At 31.8% G+C, this 27,764-nt stretch overlaps 1 protein-coding gene and 1 long non-coding RNA gene across 4 annotated transcripts; both read right to left on the minus strand.

Moving 5' to 3' along the window:
* Nucleotides 1–346: 346 nt before the first annotated feature.
* Nucleotides 347–27,141, minus strand: LOC129919319 (CDP-diacylglycerol--inositol 3-phosphatidyltransferase). Of its 3 annotated transcripts, none has more exons than XM_056000177.1 (6): nt 27,004–27,141; nt 26,862–26,934; nt 26,551–26,685; nt 1,026–1,179; nt 804–964; nt 347–743 (listed from the first exon to the last, which is right to left on the minus strand). In XM_056000177.1, exons 2-6 carry the CDS (start codon nt 26,908–26,910, stop codon nt 568–570), a joined length of 675 nt encoding a protein of 224 aa, XP_055856152.1. In that variant the 5' UTR covers nt 26,911–26,934; nt 27,004–27,141; the 3' UTR covers nt 347–567. The 3 variants fall into 3 exon arrangements, with proteins under 3 accessions (XP_055856152.1, XP_055856153.1, XP_055856151.1); XM_056000178.1 differs by having other exon boundaries at nt 26,862–26,930; nt 27,004–27,114; XM_056000176.1 differs by having other exon boundaries at nt 26,862–27,117.
* Nucleotides 11,970–26,541, minus strand: LOC129919321 (uncharacterized). Its single transcript, XR_008773064.1, has 2 exons — nt 16,196–26,541; nt 11,970–16,138 (listed from the first exon to the last, which is right to left on the minus strand). It is a non-coding gene; the product is annotated as an uncharacterized LOC129919321 (long non-coding RNA).
* Nucleotides 27,142–27,764: the final 623 nt, after the last annotated feature.

A 27,764-nucleotide genomic window follows, 5' to 3' on the forward strand; every position in this document is an offset into this window, starting at 1 on the left:
TCAACACTCATAACAATAAAAATAAAAAATTACTATTCATAATAATTTTTTTTTATTTTAAAAGTCACATCCACTTAGTACAACAATAAATTTATTTGAAACTACACACAATAATAACAACATAATCGATATAAAAGTGATTTAAATCCGTCAATAGATGAAGCAGCTTAATTTCACTCTTATTTTTTGGTAAAAAAAATCCATTCGAAAAATATCCCAATTCATTCAAGCTTTGCACTTAATTGTTTTCTTAAATAGTTAAATATTATATAAGAATTAAATATCTTGGAATAATTTTAATTTTATAAAATGCCACAGTGAAAAGATGGATTAGTCTCAAGAAAAATTGATTTTTTTAAAAACTTTTTCATTAGTAACAAATTGAAAAAAATTTATATATATATGTATATGTTTTTCTACAAATAAATATAAGTAAGGAAATCATCAGATTTTATCTTATTCCAATTTTTAAATTAAATATTTTTTAACATTAAGCCAATATTAATAATTTTAGAATTATAAAGGAAAAATATCATCTAGTTGGAATTCTTGTGTTGGCCGCTTTATTTATTCAGCTTTTTTTGAAAGGTCCTTTTTCTGACGTTTTTCCTCGCGCTCGAGAACATCAAAAGCTGCCAAATCAATGCTTGCTACATAAGCATGAAGGCAGGATATAAGAGATTTCAAAATCGCGAAAGGCGCAGAAACAAATGCCAAGACTTTGAAAAGTGAACAGCCAAATACTATAAAGAGAATTTCATATATAAATAGATATATTTTTTGTTTTTTCTTTAGGTACTTACTTATTGGTCCTGTGGTAAAGTGAAGCATATAAAGGCAGACATAGAATAACTCATTAACACAGCACATAAAAGTCAATATATCCTTTTGGTAATAGAGTCTCAAAAGGAAGTTTTCGTTGACATCAAAAGCCTTGTGAGATGATTTCCCAACTGTGACGCTCCTAATGTTATATAAGTAACAAATTCATTAGTTGCATCAACAAAAAATAAGATACAACTTACGTTTGCATGTATAACCAATGGCAGGCAACATCAATTGCTATTGAAAGTTGGAAGTAGAACAAGTATTCTGGATAAAAATAGCTAAGTGTAACCAAAAGCCCCATTGTTCCGCAGCGGTCTGTCAATTGATCAAGCATAGCTCCAAATCGGGTACCTATAATAAAATATAACAATCAGTCATATACTTATCTTAATATTCTTAGTTCTTAAGTATTTTTATGATCTAGTTTTAAGTTTTTTTTTTTTTTTTTGTAAACAATAGTTGTAAGTTTCTATGCTTGTTTTAAGCTAAATAAATAAACAAATATTATTAGGCCCAAGCGAAAATTTATTTGGCTCAATTTACAAAGTTTTTGTCGAAGTATCGTAAATTTCTTTTCATCTCATATAGTTACACAACTTATCACGTTGATACGAATTGACTAAAAAGTAAAAAAAATCATACCTACATATTTACATAAAACACATACAAAAGGGGGAAGACTCATAAGACGTTTTATATGAGATGCATGTCCGGAAAATTGCTAGAACGGTCCAATACTTAAATTTTTTGCATAGAGAAATAACGTGACATTCTTAACTTTATGACAAGGACCCCATCATATAAATAAATGTTTATGTTGAATCGGGCTTTTTTTGTCACTTCCTTCTTTATGCAAATAAAAATCTTTATTTCATAGTTTTTCCCTACTAAAAACTTTTTACGCTATAACAAAAAATTGTTTAAACTTACATGAAAATATTATTTTGTTACATTTAAAAATTGATAGGTGATTAATAATTAAAAACTTTGGAATTTTCTAAAATATAAAATATAAATTATTGATTATTGACATTTAATAAATAAAAGTTAAATAAAACCATATAGTACAGGTAAAATAGTACATAAAATCAAGAAATAAAAAAAAAATGTTACACTCATGAAACTTGGCAAAAAATTTGCTTTTGGGATAAGAACCAAGGACAAAAAAAGTCTGTAAAAAAAGTTGGGTGGAAGGGTGAAAAAAATTGTTAGTCGAATATCATCATATGACACATGTTTTCAAGGTATTTTTTGATGCTTAATCTAATGACATAAAAATAAAGTCAATACGATTGCTCTAAGAAAAGTTATTGCCAATTAAAGGGGGAAATCCCTCTGAAATTTTTTATTTCAGAACTATTATTTTTTTGTCTAAAAAATTCATTTATCAACCCAAGAAACTATTTTCAGTGGTATTAGCCTTAAATGAAGCTTCAAAAGTCCCTAGATAGTCCCGAATCCCATGCGCTCCGAACCAACCACAGTACGAAAACGTAAACTTTAAACGCATTTTTCTCGAAACGCGTTTTTTCCGCGCCGTGCAACGTAACTCAAAAACTAATGAAGCTATCGACTTGAAATAAAAGGCAAATAACTCGTTAAAAAATTGGCCATTGCATGAACCTAAAAGTTTAATAAAATAATTACAATAAAATTTTTTTTAACAATTTCTAATGCATTTGCAATGCGTATAAATATATTTTATTGGAAAAAAATTTCTCTTTTGATCAGGAACAGTTTTCTGGACCGGGGCATTGCACGGCGCAAACGCGAGGCGTCAACTTCAAAGAGCTGTAGAGCCGCCATTTTGTTTTTTTCTTACTTCAAAAAAATTGTATCAATACTTCATAATGTCAATAATATCATATACCTACTTTTCCAAATTTCAACAAATGCTTTCGGTTTTCCAAAAAAAAAAATATTGAAAAAGCTGTCTTCCAGAGGGATTTCCCCCCTTAAAAACAAGGGTGCTTGTTTTTTGACTTCATCAGGTAAAATATAACCAAAACCCATGTGAAAAACATTCTACACTGATGAAATACGGGATGAAGGTTTTAGATAAAGCAGGGACAAAGGATTCATAAAGTTCTGAAAATTATTTTTGGTGAAAGGGTGTTTTTTTGATAGGTTAAGTTGTGTCTTGTGTGTGAGAAAGGTATCATAGCAGCTAACTTAAATTTTATTAATTTTTAAAACTTGGTGAAAAATTTTGGTTGGTATAAGAATTAAGAATCTATAAAAAGTACAAAATTATCTTGAGTGAAAGGGTGTTTTTTTTTAAGAAATGATGAAATTCGGAATTAGTACCACAAAAACTAGGAACAAATTGTTAAACCAACGAAAATTGGTAAAAATGTTTCATTTATAACAGAAACCAAGAACCCAAAAAGTCTATACACATATTTTAGGTTAAAGCCTTGTATATAATCTTCTTATCTTATATATATAATTCTCCTGTGCGTTTGTTTGTGAGCATACTCCTTCTAAACGACTGGACCGATTTTTCTGAAATTTGGTGGGTGTGATAAGGTCCATCAGAGACAGGTTTTGTTTCATAATTGGACCCGGTAGGTGGCGCTGTTGTCGAGTTGTAGGAAAATTGCATATTCTGAACGAACGACTGGACAGATTTTTGTGAAATTTTGTGTATGTGATAAAGTCCATCCGAGACAGGATTGTTTTATAATTGGACCCGGTAGGTGACGCTGTTGTCGAGTTTTAGGAAAATTGTATATTTGGAACGAACGACTGGACAGATTTTTGTGAAATTTTGTTTATGTGATAAGGTACGTCCGAGACAAGTTTTTTTTTATAATTGGACCCGGTAGGTGGTGCTGTTGTCGAGTTTTAGGATAATTTCATATTTTGAACGAACGACTGAACAGATTTTTGTGAAATTTTGTTTATGTGATAAAGGTCCGTCCGAGACAGTTTTTTTTATAATTGGACCCGGTAGGTGGCGCTGTTGTCGAATTTTAGGAGAATTGCATATTTTGAACGAAAGACTGGGCAGATTTTTATGAAATGTTGTGTATGTGATAAAGTCTATCCGAGACGGGTTTTGTTTCAAAATTGGACCCGGTAGGTGGCGCTGTTGTCGAGTTTTAGGATAATTTCATATTTTGAACGAACGACTGAACAGATTTTTGTGAAATTTTGTTTATGTGATAAGGTCCGTCCGAGACAGGTTTTTTTTTATAATTGGACCCGGTAGGTGGCGCTGTTGTCGAGTTTTAGGAAAATTGCATATTTTGAACGAAAGACTGGGCAGATATTTATGAAATATTGTGTATGTGATAAGGTCCATCCGAGACGAGTTTTGTTTCAAAATTGGACCCGGTAGGTGGCGCTGTTGTCGAGTTTTAGGATAATTTCATATTTTGAACGAACGACTGAACAGATTTTTGTGAAATTTTGTTTATGTGATAAGGTCCGTCCGAGACAGATTTTTTTATAATTGGACCCGGTAGGTGGCGCTGTTTTCGAGTTAGGAAAATTTCATATTTTGACCAGACTGGGGGCCAATTTGGTTCTGTGAAAACGTGAATCGAAAAAAAAAACTTTTTCATTTTAGCTTTCAAACACTCTTTTCACTTTTTCGATTCATTTGAAACGAAAAACGATTCTCATTCTCATCCTATGATATCACAAATAATTTAGTGAAAAAAATATATATTTATATGAATATTTTTGATGTTTGTTTTCATTTTTTCACAGAACGAGAATAAAATGAGTGAACGAGTGAAAAGCTTTTCGTTTCACTTATTCACAGAACCAGAATTGGCCCCCTGGAGAGATTTTTCTGAAATTTGGTGGATGTGATAAGGTCCATCCGAGACAGGTTTTGTTTCATAATTGGACCCGGTAGGTGGCGCTGATGTCGAGTTATAGAAAAATTTCATATTTTGAACGAACGACTGAACAGATTTTTTGTGAAATTTTGTTTATGTGATAAGGTCCGTCCGAGACAGGTTTTTTTTATAATTGGACCCGGTAGGTGGCGCTGTTGTCGAGTTTTAGAAAAATTGCATATTTTGACCAGACTGGAGAGATTTTTGTGAAATTTTGTGTGTGTGGTATGGACCCAGTATGTGTCGCTGTTGTCAAGTTATAGTTAAATTCCATATTTGAAGTCCGAATGACAGTAGATATAGATTTTTATGAAATTTTGTGTGTGTGTGTGTGTGTGTGATAAGGTTCGTTCGAGACAGGTTTTGTTTTATAGTTGGACCTGGTATGTTGTCAAGTTATAAGCAAATTCAATATTTGGGGTTCAAAATCGCTCATATTCAAGGGTAATAAAAACAAACATGAATTAACTCTTTAAAATGTTAGTCCCGCAAAGAAAATTGTTTACCATCAGTATATCTCAATTAAATTTATAACTGCATCTTAAAATTTGTTTAAGTTGTTTCAACTACCATTAATACAATTTCCGCATAAAAATCAAATGATTTATTTTTTTTAAAGAAATATTTCGACTTATGTATGAATAGAATTAAGACGAAATCTTTTCATTTTTAATCGTTTTTTTTTAAGATTTTATCCTATTGCTATTGTTTCGGTTACTGGCTCCAACATTACTCACACGGTAACGGTTTAGAAACGAACAAATACAAACTTCAATGAAACCAAAATATGTAAGAGAGAGAATACTATTTTTAAAGTGGATTAAAAATGAGCGTTGAAAGTGGATGCTACATTCCGCAAATAAAAATTTTGGAAGTTAAAACGAAAGTCAACAAAACAAAAACAATGGTTGTTTGTATAGTCGGTTTACGGACGATAATTTTACGTGATAACGTCATAAGAAAACAGGTTGTTTAAACAAAAAAAAAGTAAAAAGATCGTTCTTGGTGTTGGAATTCCAGGCCTCTGGTGCAAAACACAAATCATTAACAGTTTCACAAAAGAAAGGGAGAATGAGTCATATTTTTCTATAATGGCAGGCGGGATTCATCGATTTAGGCACTTTTTGCAAAAAAAAAATAAGAAGTGAAACCAGAGCCAGTTTTTGTATATTTGTGAATTATATAACCTTTATTGGTTGAATAAATTCCGATAAAAATTTGTAATAGCTGTCAAACAAATGATTTGCTTTGTTTAATATTTTAAACAGTTTTACATATGTATGTACCTATGTGTAATGGGAAAAGGTTAACACATTACAAAATCAAAAATTGGAAATAAAACTTGGAAAAGGGGGAACGAAGTCCGCCGGGTCAGCTAGTCTTATATATATAATTCTCCTGTGCGTTTGTTTGTGAGCCTACTCCTTCTAAACGACTGGACAGATTTTTCTGAAATTTGGTGGGTGTGATAAGGTCCATCAGAGACAGGTTTTGTTTCATAATTGGACCCGGTAGGTGGCGCTGTTGTCGAGTTGTAGGAAAATTGCATATTCTGAACGAACGACTGGACAGATTTTTGTGAAATTTTGTGTATGTGATAAAGTCCATCCGAGACAGGGTTGTTTTATAATTGGACCCGGTAGGTGGCGCTGTTGTCGAGTTGTAGGAAAATTGCATATTCTGAACGAACGACTGGACAGATTTTTGTGAAATTTTGTGTATGTGATAAAGTCCATCCGAGACAGGATTGTTTTATAATTGGACCCGGTAGGTGGCGCTGTTGTCGAGTTTTAGGAAAATTGTATATTTGGAACGAACGACTGGACAGATTTTTGTGAAATTTTGTTTATGTGATAAGGTACGTCCGAGACAAGTTTTTTTTTATAATTGGACCCGGTAGGTGGTGCTGTTCTCGAGTTTTAGGATAATTTCATATTTTGAACGAACGACTGAACAGATTTTTGTGAAATTTTGTTTATGTGATAAGGTCCGTCCGAGACAGGTTTTTTTTATAATTGGACCCGGTAGGTGGCGCTGTTGTCGAGTTTTAGGAAAATTGCATATTTTGAACGAAAGACTGGGCAGATATTTATGAAATATTGTGTATGTGATAAGGTCCATCCGAGACGAGTTTTGTTTCAAAATTGGACCCGGTAGGTGGCGCTGTTGTCGAGTTTTAGGATAATTTCATATTTTGAACGAACGACTGAACAGATTTTTGTGAAATTTTGTTTATGTGATAAGGTCCGTCCGAGACAGGTTTTTTTATAATTGGACCCGGTAGGTGGCGCTGTTGTCGAGTTAGGAAAATTTCATATTTTGACCAGACTGGGGGCCAATTTGGTTCTGTGAAAACGTGATGTTTGTTTTCATTTTTTCACAGAACGAGAATAAAATGAGTGAACGAGTGAAAAGCTTTTCGTTTCACTTATTCACAGAACCAGAATTGGCCCCCTGGAGAGATTTTTCTGAAATTTGGTGGATGTGATAAGGTCCATCCGAGACAGGTTTTGTTTCATAATTGGACCCGGTAGGTGGAGCTGATGTCGAGTTATAGAAAAATTTCATATTTTGAACGAACGACTGAACAGATTTTTTGTGAAATTTTGTTTATGTGATAAGGTCCGTCCGAGACAGGTTTTTTTTTATAATTGGACCCGGTAGGTGGCGCTGTTGTCGAGTTTTAGAAAAATTGCATATTTTGACCAGACTGGAGAGATTTTTGTGAAATTTTGTGTGTGTGGTATGGACCCAGTAGGTGTCGCTGCTGTCAAGTTATAGTTAAATTCCATATTTGAAGTCCGAATGACAGTAGATATAGATTTTTATGAAATTTTGTGTGTGTGTGTGTGTGTGTGATAAGATTCGTTCGAGACAGGTTTTGTTTTATAGTTGGACCTGGTATGTTGTCAAGTTATAAGCAAATTCAATATTTGGGGTTCAAAATCGCTCATATTCAAGGGTAATAAAAACAAACATGAATTAACTCTTTAAAATGTTAGTCCCGCAAAGAAAATTGTTTACCATCAGTATATCTCAATTAAATTTATAACTGCATCTTAAAATTTGTTTAAGTTGTTTCAACTACCATTAATACAATTTCCGCATAAAAATCAAATGATTTATTTTTTTTTAAAGAAATATTTCGACGTATGTATGAATAGAATTAAGACGAAATCTTTTCATTTTTAATCGTTTTTTTTTAAGATTTTATCCTATTGCTATTGTTTCGGTTACTGGCTCCAACATTACTCACACGGTAACGGTTTAGAAACGAACAAATACAAACTTCAATGAAACCAAAATATGTAAGAGAGAGAATACTATTTTTAAAGTGGATTAAAAATGAGCGTTGAAAGTGGATGCTACATTCCGCAAATAAAAATTTTGGAAGTTAAAACGAAAGTCAACAAAACAAAAACAATGGTTGTTTGTATAGTCGGTTTACGGACGATAATTTTACGTGATAACGTCATAAGAAAACAGGTTGTTTAAACAAAAAAAAAGTAAAAAGATCGTTCTTGGTGTTGGAATTCCAGGCCTCTGGTGCAAAACACAAATCATTAACAGTTTCACAAAAGAAAGGGAGAATGAGTCATATTTTTCTATAATGGCAGGCGGGATTCATCGATTTAGGCACTTTTTGCAAAAAAAAATAAGAAGTGGAACCAGAGCCAGTTTTTGTATTTTTGTGAATTATATAACCTTTATTGGTTGAATAAATTCCGATAAAAATTTGTAATAGCTGTCAAACAAATGATTTGCTTTGTTTAATATTTTAAACAGTTTTACATATGTATGTACCTATGTGTAATGGGAAAAGGTTAACACATTACAAAATCAAAAATTGGAAATAAAACTTGGAAAAGGGGGAACGAAGTCCGCCGGGTCAGCTAGTCTTATATATATAATTCTCCTGTGCACTTGTTTGTGACCCTACTCCTTCTAAACGACTTGATAGATTTTTCTGAAATTTGGTGGGGGTGATAAGGTCCATCCGAGACAGGTTTTGTTTTATAATTGGACCCAGTAGGTGGCGCTGTTGTCAAGTTATATGCAAATTCCGTATTTGGGGTCGAACGACTGAACAGATTTTTGTGAAATTTTGTGTGTGCGATAAGGTCCATCCGAGACAGGTTTTGTGCTATAATTGGACCCAGTAGGTGGCGCTGTTGTCAAGTTATATGCAAATTCCGTATCTGGGGTCGAATGACTGAACAGATTTTTGTGAAATTTTGTGTATGCGATAAGGTCTATCCGAGACAGGTTTTGTGTTATAATTGGACCCGGTAGGTGGCGCTGTTGTCAAGTTATGTATATGCAAATTCCGTATTTGGGGTCGAAAGACTGAATAGATTTTTGTGAAATTTTGTGTGTGCGATAAGGTCCATCTGAGACAGGTATTGTGTTATAATTGGACCCGGTAGGTGGCGCTGTTGTCAAGTTTAATTCAAAATCCGTATTTGGGGTCGAATGACTGGATATTTTTTGTGAAATTTTGTGTGTGTGATAAGGTTTGCCCCAGACAGGGTTTGTGTTATAATTGGACCCTGTAGGTTGCGCTGTAGTCAAGTTATTTGTGCTCCACATATCAACCGAACCGAGTGAACCGGAAAAAGTTTAACACATTACAGGGCTAAAATTTGAAAACAAATACTTGGAAAGGCGGAACGAAGTCCGCCGGGTCAGCTAGTATATATAATTATTCTTCTGTGCGTTTGTTTGTGACCCTACTCTTTCTAAACGACTTGATAGATTTTACTGAAATTTGGTGGGTGTGATAAGGTCCATCCGAGACAGGTTTTGTTTTATAATTGGACCCGGTAGGTGGCGCTATTGTCAAGTTATATGCACATTCCGTATTTGGGGTCGAATGACTGAACAGATTTTTGTGAAATTTTGTGTGTGCGATAAGGTCTATCCGAGACAGGTTTTGTGTTATAATTAGACCCGGTAGGTGGCGCTGTTGTCAATTTATATGCAAATTCCGTATTTGGGGTCGAATGACTGAACAGATTTTTGTGAAATTTTGTGTGTGCGATAAGGTCTATCCGAGACAGGTTTTGTGCTATAATTGGACCCAGTAGGTGGCGCTGTTGTCAAGTTATATGCAAATTCCGTATCTGGGGTCGAATGACTAAACAGATTTTTGTGAAAATTTGTGTATGCGATAAGGTCTATCCGAGACAGGTTTTGTGTTATAATTAGACCCGGTAGGTGGCGCTGTTGTCAATTTATATGCAAATTCCGTATTTGGGGTCGAATGACTGAACAGATTTTTGTGAAATTTTGTTTGTGCGATAAGGTCTATCCGAGACAGGTTTTGTGCTATAATTGGACCCAGTAGGTGGCGCTGTTGTCAAGTTATATGCAAATTCCGTATCTGGGGTCGAATGACTAAACAGATTTTTGTGAAATTTTGTGTATGCGATAAGGTCTATCCGAGACAGGTTTTGTGTTATAATTGGACCCGGTAGGTGGCGCTGTTGTCAAGTTACAGCTATGGACAAAGAAATAGCACACTTTTGATTTTTCTTACAAAAATTGGATTTATTTGGGACCTTTTAACTTATATATTATAATTTTTACATCAGGGCATGCATTAGCTTATGGGAATTCATAAAATTAATAATTATAAATTATTTTATTTCAATTCAATTTTTAAAAATATAATTTCTAGAGAATACCCTTTTTTCTTGTGGACAAAGAAATAGCCCACATTCCGAAAATCATGAAAATAATCATTCCTAAGCAAAAATTCTTACAATTTCCAATAAATTCAATACTACTAAGTTAGTAACTTGTTAGTAGACCACAGTTTTTCAAAGTTCTTTCGCACCTCTTTGGTAAACTTTCAACTAACGTCTGGTATCCACTTTGTGGAGTACGGCACCACGCTTCTTTGATTCTGGCCCAAAGATCGTTTGAATTTTTGAATTTCCTTTTCCCACGCTTAACCTTGACATCAATTTATAAGTTTTCTATGGGGTTAAGATTGTGAATTTGAGATGGCTAGGTGCAAACATCGATTTTTTCGTCCGAAAACCTATCTTGTACTATTTGAATCGTTTATTTCAGAAACAGCATAAGTCCACTTTTTCCAAAAAATTTTTTTTTTTTCTTCTGAAAAAAATTAAGTATGTCAGACCCCCCAAAATAGGAAAACTGAAAGAAAAGGGTTCAAAATATATGGAAAATTTTCACCTGGTGACAACATTTTTGACTTAAATACATGACTTTTTAACAGTTTTAAATTATTTTGGCAGCAATCTTGACACGCACCCCTTTTGTTATATATCTATAAAAAGGTAAAGAATTACTCTATCTATATCTATTAAATTCATTAAAATTGTACTCAGGATTCAAAAGTTATAGCCAGATTTCTGGTGGTGGCAGCATTTTTAACTCTTGAATAATATGACATTTTTCCAGTTTTAAATTTTTTTGGCAAACATCATGACACGAAAGCCTTTAAGTTATACATCTATAAAAAGGTAAAGATTTACTCTATCTACTGCTATTTAATTTATTAAAATCGAAAGTAGGGTTCAAAAACTATAGCTAAATAAAAACAAAAGTTTTACCACAAAAATTTCGTTTATTTCAGAAACGACATAAGTCCACCGACTTTAAAGGCTTAAAAACCCGCAAAGACCTAAAAAATAGTTTATATTTTAAAGGTTTCTAAATGCATCTTAGGCTAGATTATAACTCGGCATACTCTAAATTTGAAGTGTTGTGGAATTTTAAGTAAAAAACAGTTTTTTGTTGCTCCTGAAAAGTTTATGCTCATGGACTTATGTCGTTTCTGAAATAAACGATTCATTTCTGATGCATGTTTGGGTGATTGTCATGTATGAATATCTAATTAACTGGCGAGAAATATGGTTCCTCGGTATTCTAATGTAATATTAAGACAAAAGAATTTATCAATTTTGCCATCCACCTAACCAATGGGTCCTTACCATGCCAGGAAAATGCGCCCCAGACCATCAAATCCTATCCTCTTAGTTTCATCGTCTTGAGATAATACTTTGGCTTGTCCTTTTAACATTTTAGGCGATGGACAAATGTTTTGTCATCGGTTCCAATGCGGTTAACCTTTATTTCATCACTCCAAAAGACTCTCATTCAAAACAGCATGTTTTTATTCAGATGTTTTATAGCTAATGTTAGGTGATCTTTCATGTGTCTTTTTATATCATTGGATTTTTCTTGCTTACCTGTCTGTACAACTCAGCATCATTAAGTATCCTTCTTAAAAGTCTGCTTGACAATTTTTTCGCCGAATTCTATATTTACTTCGGGCAAAATCGTGCGAGATGACTTAAAAGGCCCACATTTGCGTTTCTTTGTGATCGCTCTATCCACTCGTATGGAAGTTTTGCGGGGAAGAAGTTAACGCAATTTAGTTTCAGAGTTTAAATTTCTATTTGCTCTTTCCAAATAAATGGCTTTATCCATCATTTATTCGAAAAATTTAGAGTTTAAGCTAATTAAGAAGGATTTTTCCCTTGACTAGTAATTCTTCCTTTTTTCGCAGTTTAATGATGTTTTCTGCCTATTTTTTTCAAAAATACTTGTTAATTAAATAGTAGCAATAAAATGAATGCATTTTCGTCTACAACTTTTGAACGCGGAATAAAAACTTAACTGTTAAACAAATGTGTGCTATTTCTGTGTCCACTAGCGAAAGAGACAGAAAAAGCATTATATTGCTAGTGCAAATAATTAGAGAAAATAACGGTACTTTTAAGATATTTTTGTCTCCATCACTTTATTTCGATAATATACCAAAAGAAAAAAATTTATAAAAAGCATTCCTAATATCTAAAATTCGATTCGCATGATTTTTCTCAATAGTGTGCTATTTCTCTGTCCATGGCTGTATATGCAAATTCCGTATCTGGGGTCGAATGACTGAACAGATTTTTGTGAAATTTTGTGTGTGCGATAAGGTCTATCCGAGACAGGTTTTGTGTTATAATTCGACCCGGTAGGTGGCGCTGTTGTCAAGCTATATGCAAATTCCGTATTTCTGGTCGAAAGACTGAACAGATTTTTGTGAAATTTTGTGTGTGCGATAAGGTCCATCTGAGACAGGTTTTGTGTTATAATTGGACCCGGTAGGTGGCGCTGTTGTCAAGTTTAATTCAATGACTGGATATTTTTTGTGAAATTTTGTGTGTGATAAGGTTTGCCCCAGACAGGTTTTGTGTTATAATTGGACCCTGTAGGTTGCGCTGTAGTCAAGTTATAGGCAAATTCTATGTTTGGGGAATGAATGGACAGATTTTTGTGAAATTGTTTGTGAAGGATAAGGTTCATTCGAGACAGATTTTGTTTAATAACGATCGACTTGTGAAATTTTGTGTGTGTGATAAGGTTCATTGGACACATGTTTTGTTAAATAATTGGGCCCGGTAGCTTGCGCTGTTGTCAAATCTTAAGAAAATTGCATATTTTAAACGAAGGACTTGACAGATCTTTTTAAAATTTTATGTGTGTGATACGGACCCGGTAAGTATCGCTGTTGTCAAGTTATAGTGAAATTCCATATTTGGAGTTTGAAAGACTGTATAGATTTTTGTGTGTGTGATAAGGTTCATTCGAGACAATTTTTTTTTATAAATGGACCCGGAAGGTGACGCTGATGTCAAGATATAAGCCAATTTAATATTTGGAGTTTAAAATCATTCAACTGTCTTAAGTTGGACTTGACTTCATGTTACTTGGATTTTAAGATGAAATTATAATCTAAAGCACACTGGTAACGGGTAATGAAACGGGAGAATGTGTCATATTTGTCGTGTATGCAGCCGGGTTTCATCGATTTATAAGACGTTATCATGTCAAAAAAAAAGATCATCAGCTTTATTTAAAATTTAACATAGGTACACATTATTAAAAGGACCCCGCACATTTTGTATGGGAAGTGGCCCTCGGTGAAATTGTCTGAAATTTTAGTATGTTGTTCTCTTGAAGCTCCTGATCAAAATATGGGCTTTTTTTATTATGATAGTAACTCTCTATATTGTGTTTTGCGTTATTTTTTAGTATAAATAAGAGGTTTTTAGGGTCGCTGAAACCAAATCCGAAGTCTATTTTGCCCCATCACTTCGGGTTTTCAAGATAACGGGCTTCAAGAGAACAACATACTAAAATTTCAGACAATTTCACAGAGGGCCACTTCCCATACAAAATGTGCGGCGTCCTTTGTAAAGAGTCGTATTTTTTAAGTGTAAAATTCGAACTTTCATTTCAAAATAATCCAATGTAATAAAATTTAAACTTACTAACTTAGTATACAAATTTCGATTGTAGCCACGAGGCGTAGATGATTATCAAGAAAAAAGATTTTGGGCTAAGCCTTCTATTTATACATTTTACATTTTGATAGAAAAAGGAAATAAAAGAAATTAGAAGAAATGAATGAAATTTGAAAAAATATGTGACGTAAGGTAATGTCAAACAAATTGAAAATTCAGAAAATTCGTATTTTCTAAAAGCCCAATTTTTGAAGTGCAGAATTTTTCGTAAGCCATTTTGAAATATTTATGGAAAAAAGTTTGAAGGAGTTGAAAACTAATTGTGGTACTTTTTGTGCTGCACTACAGAAGGGAGCATTTTATAATCTTACTTACATAAGTTCTAAAGTGAAAGTTTAAAAGTAAACTCATTTTTCTAACTAAAATACCACTGAAAACTTGCAAAAATGTTTTAAGAACCTTATTTCGAATTCCAAACAACCAAAAATTCAATCTGCAGTCGAATCAATCTGCATTGAAAAAAATTTGCTACTTTTCCGGAAGATTCCGGAAGACTCGATCTGAAACTCATTTTGAGACGGATTCACATACATTTTCACACACACTGCAATATACAATTGCAAAACGTCAAACCAAACTATAATTTGGGACAAAACAAAATTTTATAAACAAGAGCCTTTAAGCCTGAACTACATATAGAAACACAAAGTGAAAAAAGTACAAAAAAATTCTAATTTTTCAAATAATTTAAATTTTTAAATGTCACATCAATAAAATTGTTTTTGTTATTTTTTACTTTAATTTACTTTATATACTTTGTTTGACTTTGTGTTTAGATGCAGTTCTAGCTATATTGGATAAAAATACAGAAATTTAAAACATTTCAAAATAGTAAAAAATATTTTGTTTGATCTGTCACTTTGAATTTCTGCCAATTGAATTTCCTAAATGGCCAAAATATTTATGCTCCACATATGTATCAACCGAACCGAGTGAACCGTTTTTTTTTGTATAGGAAAAGTTTTACACATTACAGGGCTAAAATTTGAAAATAAATACTAGGAAAGGCGGAACGAAGCCCGCCGGGTCAGCTAGTAAACTACATATAATACTATCATGAACGTGAATTTATTAGGTCCGCTTCATTTAACTAGGGTGCGCTGCGATAGTTTTATTCCAGCTTTGAAAGGTAGAATGAAGGAATAAAATACGCGTGTAAGAGGGAGAAAAATACTTTTATCAATTTAATAGGATAAAGAGAAAAAACCGAAATCCTATGTTTGAATTTCGACAGCCTGGAAATAGGAAAGGAGAAATGTTAACAACAATATTTTTTGTTTACAACGCTTTGTTTATTTCTTGTTTCCTAGGTGATAGTGATTTGAGTATTTTTGAATCAAATAATTTATTTTTGCAAATTTAAATAGATTTTTGTTTTGGGACTTTTGTTTGATATATTCTAAGACAGTGTTGCAACATTAAATTTTTCTTGTATTGCATATTATTTATTATAGATTTTACTTTAAAATTTAAATTGATAATACATATTAAAACAAGTTTTAAACTGCATCATTTTGAGTTATAAAGTAAATAAAGCTAAAAACTAAATAATAAAGGGGAGCGTCATCGAGGCAGATGAAATTCAAAGGAAGGTTGTTAGTTTTTGATATAACAAAATGTTAAATGTTTTCTAAAATTGTATGATTTTTGTCAAGTTTTAAACCTTCTGTTATAAGAAAACTGTAAAAGACTATATACCATAATACCAACTTATAAATAAAAAGCTCAAACATTGAACAAAAATCTTAAAATAAAAAAAAGTTCAACACAACATAAGTATACAAATTTTTTATTAAAAAAATCAACATTTCTAGAATAATCAGTTGTACACACACGGTGGGCAGGAAGCATCGATAGGTTGCACAAAAATGTCGACAAAAACTGCAAGTTGGGTTGTATTTGTTGATGATTATACGTTCAAAATCCGTTGTAATTGAAATCCTAGCTGCTCCTTTTCAAAAGCTATTCATATTTTTGTATTTCTAATCGGGACGACAATTTGGAATAAAAATCAAAAGTTCTTAGACGACAAGAATTGACAACGGTATTTTGTAGAGGAGTTTAATACAATAATTTTTTACTATCTGAGGGGGGTCCATCTCCCCCCGTTTAGTCGGGAGGGGCAATTTTCTAAAATATCACGTTTAATACAAAAAAAAATTATTAAAAAACAACGGCAACACTTACAGTTATAAATGATACCTTTTTTAAAAGCCAGAATTGTACACTTGATTCTAATTATTGCAATTAATTGTTCTCGAAATAATCAACTTCAAAGTCAAAATTTGGAAAAAAAAGTAAAAAAAAAACACATTAAATACTATTTTAACCAAGACTGTAAATTTAAATATGAAATAAATCAATGAAATAAACTGCCTCAATCAATTTCTTATCAAATACTGAAAACCATATGCTTCTATGCCTTATAATATCCGAGAAAATTGAAAATAAGAAAATTACCCATTTAAAATTTTCTATCGAGCTATTCGTTTTTTATGAGCTTAATAATTTGTGAAAAAACGTACTTTTACGTACTTTTTCACACGTTTTTGTTAAAAATAATGGTAGAAACTCAAATAATGGCTCTATTTTTAGAAGAAATATGCCTCTTTTTAACGGCATTTCAATCAAATTAGTGTCATTTTTAGATCTTCAGATATTCGAATCTAAGTCCGTTCATTTTTTCTGCCCAATTCGATTTCACCAATCAAAAAGTTTTTTTTTTTATAGAAGTCAGGGTATACTTTCCTAATGGTTTTTCGTATGCTGAACTCAAATCCGAAATCAAAAAAATTCCATCACATCAAGTTTTTGAGACATTACCGTTAGAAAATCAAAAATACCCTTTTTTAACAGTTTTTGAGGTTATGTCATCTTGCGTGATATTTTTTTATAATTACATTTGTAGCGGTTTCTTAAAGAACTAAGTTTCTTCTTTTAAAATCTTTAAAATGTAATCAAGAAAACAAAATCTTTTGTTAGAAACAAAGGTAATATAATGATATAGCATAACTTGCTCTATTTCTATATTAATAAAATAAATTAGAGTTAAAGTTAAATGTTGCAACATTGCGTAAGAAAATATCAAACGAAAATTCCAAAACAAAAATGTATTCAAGTTTTCAAAACAAAATATTCTATTCGACAGCAATCACCTAGGAAACAAGAAAAAAATATTTAAAAAAGAAGAATACAAAAAAAAAATATTTCCAAAGAAGAATACAATTTTAAATTTTAATTCACACGTGATTGAGACATTCGTCAAATTTAATTAAAACATTTAAGTAGATTATTATCATTATGCGAAATACATACATTTAAATACAATCATCTATAGATATGACGAAATGTTTCGAAATCAATTTTTAAATTAGAGGTTTCATTATTATGTGTTTAGTTTAAAACGCAATTACTAGAAAGTAAGTAAGTAGTAAGTAAGTGTGATTTTTATTTACATTTATAAGAAGTAATAACATAGTTTGGTATAAATTTTTTTTCACAAAATTTCTTAATACAAAGTATGAATTGATTTAACGTAAAGTTTACATTAATAACAAGTAGATAAACTAATACAATTACTAGAGAAGATGCGAATAAATATTTTACACATATAAGAACTTGTTGTCTTTGTTTCTGATGGTTATGTAATTTTCGTTGCCAAGAAAAATTCAAATCTGAATTAAATTAAAAAAATATTAAGGCCCATTTGCTCATACGGATCATAAATTTAGATCTTAGCTAGGTCGAACATAGCACTTCTGTTTTACTTAGTTTATTCCAAGTTGCTAAAAAATATTTATGTTAAACCTAGCATTGATTTACTTTCATGCGAGAAATCGCTGAGAGCTTCAAATCAAATTGTCAAATCGACACAAACGTCAGTTAATTTAAATTGTTTTTGAACAATTTACGGAAAATAATTCAAGAAATTTTGTTATTCTGTCTATTTTTATTGAAGAAAAAATGAATATTAGTGAAAGCGGTAAAATAAATGGTGTTTAATTCAATAAAAAACAAATTATTAATTTGAAAGATTTATTTTTGTGTATGTATTTGTGTGTCATTGTGTTTGTTTGTATTGTGTGTGAAAATTTTGACAGCAAAATGTTAAAAAATGTATACGAATTTGTGCGGCAAATTGTACCATCTGCTACTAGTTAACACGTATAAAGTAAGTTAACCGTTCTTAAACTTATAATTATTGTTCACTTTACACCCAAAATCATTTTTAAGGGGTGTTTTTTTTTCTTTTTTCGCAGTTAAAATTGCTTAAGAAGAACATAAAACCCTTATGATCTACTATTTCCTCATCCTAAATAATGTTAAACTTAGTCAGATTTAGGGGTTACTTTTAAGTTCGTGCAAACCGGTATGTGAAACTTAGGCCTTTATGATTTACTTAAATATTTAAGACTCGTTTCAGCAAATGGGCCTAAATGTTTTTTGACATCATATTCCGATGGGAGAATTTTATAACTTTTTTATATTTTCCTTTTTTTTTTTTTTGAAATGTGTATTTAATTCCACAATTTTTAATTAATTTTAAAACAAAATAATTTCTTAGAAATCTAAATTGTTTAATTACAAAAAAAAAAAAATTACTTATGGGCAAACGTGGTTGTACGTTTTTGTTTTTGTTTTTTATTTTTAATAAACAACTCTATCTCTCTATCTTTATATCTATCTCTCTATCTTCAAAGCTAAATAGTGACATTTCTCCCAAATTGAAAATTTAAATAATATTCCAATATTTAAATAATATTCCAATATTTTGGTGACTCCTTTATTATCTGATTATTCTTAGTTCCCCAACCCCCACTCCTGCCTAAATCATTCCAGGAATAGGTCCGCTCTCTTGAACCAGACGGCGCTTCAGTCGATTGAATTCATGATAGTACTATAGTTTATATATACAAGGGTTTTAAGAACAAAAATTTGAAAAAATGAAAGCAAGTGACAGTTCTCTCCAATAATTTTATTCAATACTTGGTATTGTCTTCTCTAGCGCATATGCCAACCTGGAGTCGTCTGTTCATTCCACTAACTAACTTTTGAAAGTTTTGTTGTAACACTTCTTTCACTGTAGTTTTCAGTTGATCAACACTGCTTGGAGGTCGATTTCGGTCGCGAATGTATATTTTCAATATTTCCTAGACATGTTCTATTGGATTCAAATCTGGATTTCTGTGTGGTCAATCAAAAGTCGGCATATTGAAATCTTGAAGATATTCTCAAACCACTCTAGCATGCATTATCGTGCATCAGACTAAACTGTGGACCAAATATAATGGTGATCGGAACCGGTTGCTGTTGAGGACATCAGTCAAGTATCTTTGGATACTTAAAGTAGGTCTAGGAAGGCTCACTAACTCCGTAGGTGTTGTAAAGCAGATTTTACTCTAATGAAAATTTATGACTACTGTAAAAGGTTCGCGGAATGACAGACACTTCAGCAAATCTCTCCCTAAATCTTCCCCACAAACATTTTATTCCATACCTTGAATTTAAGATAACTCCTGTCTCATTTGAGGAAATAACCATGATACTATGACATAAAGTAATAATAGGACTTTTCTGAAAAATAAATAGGATGTGCGTTAAATTTGAGCAGGAGTGTATGTTGTTATAACCCAGTAGATTCCGCTTTGTGTTCTATTAGTCTCGTCTCCAATGATTTGTTTGTTGTCTCAACCCAATTTTATAAATTATGTCATATTGTTGTTCTTTTTCTATTTTGGTTTTTGTGTTGGTGAATAATTGTTTTATTGTTGTGTTTGATTTGTGAGCGAATGTCACATTCTCTTTATTTATTATTTTATTTAAGCTTCTCTTGTCCGTTAAATTTGGAATACAGTGATGGACAAAACAATAAGACCACTTCTTCTTATTTTAAAAACAAATTATAAAACACATATTTTTATTTGTTTTTAAAAAATAAGAAATTATTAATATAATATTAACAGTATCAGGAACTTAAATCAATTAATTAAAACAAGATTTTTTGTTTAAATACAAAAAATAAAGAAACACGAAAAAAAATTGAAAAATGGAAATTATTTCATATTTCAATTCTATTTGTGGTCAAAACCAATATATTGTCGAAAAGCCCTTATTTGCCATCACCGCACATACTTTTCGAGGCATTAATTCCACTTATTTGCGACAAGTGCTTGTCGGTATTGCACACCAAGCCTCTTGAAGTTTTCGACACAACTCGTCCTTATTTCGACTTTTTTCCACCCAATGACTTCTCAACGATTGCCCACAAATTTTCAACTGGACTAGGGTCCGGCGATCGGGCAAGCCAAGACATAACATTAATTCTATGCTCCTAAAGCCATATATGAACTGAACGCGAAGTATATTTAAGAGGCCTCCGGACAAAAGTTCGAACTCAGATTCGAAGATTCGCATCTTCGAATAAAAATGCAATAGAAAAAACTCAGACCTAGGAAAATGTTTGAACTTTGAACGAACATCGTTCGATTGTTAGGGATATAAGAAAAAGAAATAAAAAGAAGAAAAGAAGTAGATACGTATACGCGCAGAGCTTGCACAACCAGTTTCTTTTTGTTCGTTTGCACGATTTACTCTTTTGTGGAGAAGAAGAAGCGGTGCACACACCAAAGTGTGCCGTTTTTATTGTTACACATCATTTTGTCTAGGTATAGGAGATCAAGTGTATTTATTAGTTCTTTTGGAAAAAAGGATATATCGGCGGTGCAGGGAACTAAGTACACGGGAACTAAGTCCACTGAGGTAGTTAGTTCCCACTGACTGGGAACGAAACCCTAGTAGTAAAGTGGAGTAAGTTCCCATGCTAGGTGGGAATCTAATTCCATTAAATCCCATTTCACCAAGAAGAAGTTAAATAAGAAGAAAAAGAATCGCAAGTTTTTAATTTGACTTTTTACAGAATCTTGAAAATCAGCAGTTTATTTGGAAATTCAGTTTTCAAAAAACTGAAAAGAGTGTAACACCCACGGAACTAACCCCCGTTTATGTTTGTTCCATTTAATTTGGAATTAACATCCACGGGACAAGGCACAGTTTAGCGGGACAGAGGACCCTAAAAGGGATTTAAAATACTGAGAACCCGTGAAGCGAGCCAGGCAAGGTTTTAGTTAGTTAAAAAGACGCCGACATTGGCGACTTTAAATATCCAAAGTGGACCGCTCATGCAAGTTTGTTCCTCTGCTTAGGTAATGTTACATCGCCAGGCATACGCAAATGTTTGTATCTAAGTGAAGTGTTATAATTTGGCAAAAGCGAAGCGGAAAAACATTTGCTCACGTGAGAATCTATTTAACTCAAAATTGATTCTCCCCTGGGCAAAATTTTTTTCCGCTTCGCGTTTGGGTTGTACAAATTAAATAGATTCTCATGTGACCAAATGTTTTTCCGCTCTACCCTGTTACCAACTCAAAAAAAAAAAAATACATATCAAAAATATTTTCAAAAAGACTTTCACTTTCCATGATCTTATTTTGTCACGATGTAATTTCGACTAACCATTAAGTTTGCAAGCTTCTTTTTTGTTTTTCAACATCTTGTAATTGTACTTTGCATTGGAGTAGGTACTACCGAAAAAAATAAATCAAGATAGGTTCTACTATTTCATCAGCAGTGGTCATATTCACTTGTCTCTTTAGGTATACGCAAAAATTTAAAAAAAAAATACATGTGGGAAATGAGTCCCGAAATTGATTTTTTTGGTCTTATGTCGCAGTAGTGAGGGACATACCTAAGTCCCGAATAGGATTCTAGTACATAAATTCCGAAAAAAATCGCCCATGCGCGTTACTTATTTGACATCAACAGCACTTCTTGTTGAACAAGAAGAATGTATTCTCTGAACCATCATTAAAAAAGGGACAATAGATAGAATAAACGGGCTCTATTAAGCTTAAACTGCTTAAATTTGGAAAATGTGTTCAAAAAGCATGTTTGTAGCTGTCTTATAGCTGTCAAGCTTGTGTATGGATTGTCTTAATCTTGAATAGTTTATTATTTAATTTTATTTAATAAAGCATATTTCCCACAATTTGAAAAAAGTTAAGCAGTGTTTAAGTAGACAAAAATCTTATAAATATGCCCATATGTTTATAATACATTTATCGAAGAAAATCGGCCCAAAGTCAAAAATTATTATAGATAAGAAAAAACTAATTCCATTTAATAATTAGTATCTGAGCAATAAAAAAAGATATTACCATTTTTTCCACAAAATCTTCTTATCTCATTCCGGGACACCCTGTACAGTATACAAATGCAATAACAGGTAGATACATATATGTTCATTTAAAAGTGTGACTTTTACTTTAGTTAAAACAAAAAGAAATATATTGGTAGTGGGCTTTTAGTTTAGCTTAAACAGATATTAATTTATATGTGAGAAAAAAAAAAATAGGAAGAAGACTGCATTATTTCACAAGTTTTTTCTTCTTTTTTTTTCTTTTCTAATTGGAAGGGCTTTTAGTTTGGCTAAAACGAAAAAAAAGGAGAAGATATAATCACTTTAACATCTTGTTACAACTCAAAATAAATTCAAACACTTACTCGTTTCGATAGTTTCTTGCGTTTAGTACACCGACACATTCCTCTTGGGAAAGAAAACTAGAACAAAATTAAAGCATTCGGATATCCGGTAATTTTGGAGAAAGTGCTAAAAAATGCAAAACATCTTCGTTTTGAAGAGGTTTGTGTATTTTCATACTTGCAGGCAGCTGCTTGTGTAATCAATTTATAATGAAGGTTTTGAATGAACAACAACAACTTGTATGTGTTACCACCAAGTTCATAGGCTGGAGTTATAGCTATTTCACGTTTTGACTAAGGTTGCAAAGGAAACACACAGGGTCTATAATTCAGCCTATATATCGAGTCATCTATGACAGAGATACATTCATATAAAGAATTTTTTAATGCTTCCACATTTTCCACTGGCAATGACATTGAAAAGTTATGTGTTACAGCAAGATCATACCAGTTTTGACCGGACTATTCACAACTAAACCAAATTTTAAGGATTCTTTTTTGCAAGTTTTGGTCGGACCGCTTCATTACTTTGATCATGTAATCGGCGTAGCCTTTGAGTTTTTCAAGAAGATTTGAGGTAGGCCTGAATCTCGGTGAATAGCATAATTTGGAGTGTTGATAGGAAACCTAAAAATTAGCTTGAAAAAATAATAGAGAAATAATAATAGAGAAAGTGGTCCATGAAATGAATTTAAACCAAGTTCTTCTTAAAAATGTATTTTACTTCTTTTATTTTTTGTATAGTGGCGTTTTTATTTATAAAAAAATAACAAAACTGTCCAGGTATTGCATTGTTAAATCTTGTTATGCAATCTATCTGAATCTCTTCCCTAAGTGCCAGTTGTACAAACGTGGGTCAGCCTTGGTTCAGAAACTTAACCCACCGCAGCGGATAAGCTGCGGGTCAACTTCGGTTCAAGCATGAATGTGGCTATTTCTACATATATGGACCTTGAATCAATGCTAAACTTCAGCCATGCTACCGATTTCAGAAGATAAAAGTTGCTGATCCACGGATTAAATATTTGTACAACTGGCCCTAAATTGTTAAATGGTGGTTTAGGAAATATTTTTGTCTTATAATCGACTACCACAAATTTTATCAGTACGGACTAGCCATTTCCAAACATTTTCAACAAGATTGAGGGTTGTTTCCTATGGTAGAAACAGATGAACTCCCCAATATTTTACAGAGCAATTTTTGTGGCAGGAGGCGTGATTTTGTTGAAAAATTCTGTATACTGGTTCACAAATATGAGAGAATTAAGGAAAAGTTTCTTGAATATTCATTTACCAATAATTGTGACCATTCTTCACGTTTGAAATTCATTATTTGTATTATCGTAGTAGATTTCTTTCTTCCATGCCTTAACACTTCTTTTTTAACAATGAAGTTGGTCTCAAAATGGTTTCTCCTTTCGCAGAATGTTAAACTGATAGTTTAACTCACCAAGGACATCAAAATTAAATGTTCGTTAATCCAAAAATAACAAGAAAACTCAACTTTCATATGGTAAGGGTTTTCAAAAATCTTAAACGCATACAATTCTGTTTTTTGTTTAGTGATGGTGTCTTTTTAAAATTCAGCCATTTTAGAAGATTAGGACTAATGACCATTCTATTTACTGTCCAATAATTACAAATAACAACTGTTTTTCACTTTTATTCTTTCGTTAATCCACCAAAAAGAATTTACTTAGGGCGATTTTGTTCACTATTGATCAACTTGAAGCAAACTCTCAAGTTGACAAACTTGAGAGTTGACTTTAACTCGAGAGTTAAAACAAAAGTTAAGAATCTATTTTGTTCACTATTTTTTTCTTAACTCTCGAGTTTAAAAAACAAAAGTTGGCCAACTTTCAGTTTTGAAAATAACCTTGGGATATTTGTGACAGTAAACACAAAAACTGTCAGTTTATAATCATATTTTGAATGTTTTACGTCAGTTAGAATTTTATAAAGGTTTTTGTTGTATTTGGTCTTCAAAATGTCGAATTCTTTTTATTATTAACAACGAATCGATTTCTGTCCGATTGTATGTGCGCCGTTTTTCAAGAATTACAAATCCAAATCAAATCGATTTTAGCGTACGAATTCATTTGATAGAATTTAACTTTTTTGTGGGTGTTAATAATATACCTAAATGCGGAATAATTGAAGTGTATGGAATTGGATAGAAGTGAATAGTGAAATTATTCAAGCCTTTGCCCCATCGGGAGTGATCTTAAACAGAAACTTAAAAAAAAATTCAAGAAAAAAACTACAAAATCATATACTTCAAGATCCATAACACCAGAAAAAATGAGTTTTGTCTAAAACAGAATGATTTAATATAAAGATTTTAATAAAAATACATAGTAAAATATACAATACAATTCTTTCTCTATTTTATGTTTTATTTTTTTAATCAATTTGTTCTTTATTCGTTAACATAATAACTGCCAAACAAAATTTTGACAGAAAAATAAAAAAAAAAATTATCTTGAAGCAAACTCTCAAGTTTGGTTGCCTAACTTCTACTTTTTTCGGGAAGTTGAGAAAACTGGAAGTTGATAAACTCTCGAGTTTAAAATCGAAAGTTAAAAACGTCAACTTTCAGTGAACAAAAGCAAATTGGGAAGTTGAAGATAAAAATCCTCAAGTTATGTTAAACTTCGAGTGAACAAAATGGCCCTTAAAGTGATGTTTTTTACATTATTTTTACCACTATTCATTTTTTGTACCCCCAGAATATTTGTATCTGAAGTCTAGATAGAGCATATTCACAACTCGTAATTTATTTTAACCACACCAGTACTGGTGCATCCTTCATTGTTTGTTTTATTTCTGAAGGTGTTTTCGCCAAAACTTAACGATTTTAATCCACCCATGTTTTTCAAAATGGTAGTATGATTATTAAATTACACTTAGAAAAGTCCAGTTATTTGTTTTAATGATAAATTTGCTCGAAATCCACAAAAACATTAAAGATAACAAGGGTGTACTTATTCTGATAAAGAAAAAAATTAGTTAAGTTTTCCTTAAAAAAATACTTTACAAGAAAAACAATGGCAAAGTTATGGTCCATTTTGAAATAATTTTAGCCGTTGCTTTTCCTAACATCTTAAACTATCAAAAAACAATAAAACCTTGTTATGTCAAGCACCACTATTGGGGACAAATTTAACGAACATTTGAAAAGTTGTGTACCTATTCTGAAGAAAAGGAGTGTAGGAGTGACCTCAATTATCTCACCATCTTAAGTCCAATTCTGCCCATAGCCAATTGATCTTTTTCGAGGTAGGTAGTTGTATTTATTTTGAAAGTTATGCTACTTAATTTTTTTACTGAGTGAGATCATTGCTTTTATTTGCGAAACAATAACAAAACAAAATCCTACTATTGTTGTAAAGCTAATAAAACAATGATATGATCGGGATCACGAGGAAAATATTATTTGATTATTATTGATTAAAATTTTAACGAAACTAACAATTTGTTTAGTTTTACTTTGAGTAGCAAATGTTTTGTCCTAAACTGTATGTCATTTTCCTAATCCTATATTTTTTCTTAAATGTTTTTTATTTTCGTTTTTTGTGTGAAAAGCGAATTTAATTAAATAATGTTTTGCTTACATATACATAGATTACAATCTTAAACGGAGCATAATAGGCACTGATAAAACTAAAAGATTTTCCTAAAGTTTTAATTCAAGTACTTACCTAGGTTTATACTAATGCATTGATTTGTTTATTAATCTGATACAATCTAAAAATAAACATACCAAATACCACTTTGGATTAAAACCATAATTCAAACTACTCAAATATATTATAAATGTATTGTATCTCCTCTTACTTAAAATAAGTTAATCAAACCCAACCAGGCACGAACAATACAAAATTAAGGATACACACATATTCCTAAATAATAGTTTTTCCAGTTTCTTTAAAACAGTTTTTTTTTAACATTTAATGCAATGTATTTTAAATTGCGAATAAACAAATTTAACTGTGATCACTTACTTTGGTCAAATGTTCTTGCGGCATGTCCATCAATGCTGTCCAGCAGAGCACTAATTACATAACACCATCCAGCAACAACATAGTTAGTCGACATAAACCAAAAGGCGATGATAGCCAGAACAATTCTTCCATATCCTGAAAAAGGATCATACATTTAAGATACTTATAATACCGATTTTGCTCCATACAAAAATAAAATTATATCATTTTTATCGATTCTATCGATAATTGGATAATTAAATTATGAGAAAAACGATCAATGAACTTATGGATATCTTTGAATTGGGAAATTTGTAAATGGAGGGACTTACCAATTAAATTAGGAATGAATAAAAAAATATTTTCCGTTTCTTGTGCCATTTTTTTTCAGACGATGCAAACTATCTTTAAAGTTAAGAAATGCAACAACCTGGTTTTAGAACTTTACAAACGGAAATTTTTTTAACTACCTACACTTAATACAAATAATTGGACTCCAAATGGTTGAATTATCCAAAAATAATTGAAATTTTATATTCTGCGCAAAGTGCAACTTGTTCTACGGTTTTTGAAGTAAAATATACTTCAAAAACAATAGCCGCCGGATTTTGTTGCGTTCAATAGACTTAAAGTTGAATAGGTTCAACCATAAACAAAAAATACCAAGACTGGAAACTCGGCGGTCAACTGACGTTTGCCTACAAGCTGGGAGGTGTGGTGAATGTCGTGAACCTATCGTTGTGTTCGTGTTGGATGTGTGGTGAATGTCGTGAATCTATAAATGTGTGCGTGTTAACGTCATTTACCAACGTGGTGGCTTTCACATATATTCACAGACAGCACTGTACACAAAAGGGTTTTGGGGGAAAAGACGTACGAAATTTTCCAGTCTTGGTATTTTTTGTTTATGGGTTCAACGTTGAAGATATTATCTTGAAACTTGAACCCTTGTAAAGTTAAGTTGAATTGAAATGTGAGTGAAATTTTTTAATATGAAATTTGAACTGACCCAATACACAGTACACATAATAAGGTAATACACAGAACACAGTACACATAATAAGGTAATATCTTCCGAACGTTGTCAAAATTTGTTTGTCAAAATTGGGCACCAATCTGTCAAGTCTGCCTTTAATTTTTATATTTCAATCGCAGTAAACAGGAAATTTGTTTTTGTTTCAATTTATAAAATGTCTTTTGAAAAATTTATAAATTGAAAAAATAACAAATTTTCT

This window comes from Episyrphus balteatus, chromosome 4 (genome assembly GCF_945859705.1).
Source record: "Episyrphus balteatus chromosome 4, idEpiBalt1.1, whole genome shotgun sequence".
Taxonomy (NCBI): Eukaryota; Metazoa; Arthropoda; class Insecta; order Diptera; family Syrphidae; genus Episyrphus; species Episyrphus balteatus.

Bases quoted from the DNA above. Each gene is read 5' to 3' on its own strand.
- LOC129919319 (XM_056000177.1), bottom strand. From the start codon at position 26,910: ATGGCACAAGAAACGGAAAATATTTTTTTATTCATTCCTAATTTAATT. The intron at 26,686-26,861 runs GTAAGTCCCTCC...ATCCTTTTTCAG, and splicing joins ATTCATTCCTAATTTAATTG to GATATGGAAGAATTGTTCTG. The intron at 744-803 runs GTAAGTACCTAA...TTCTCTTTATAG, and splicing joins CTTTACCACAGGACCAATAA to TATTTGGCTGTTCACTTTTC.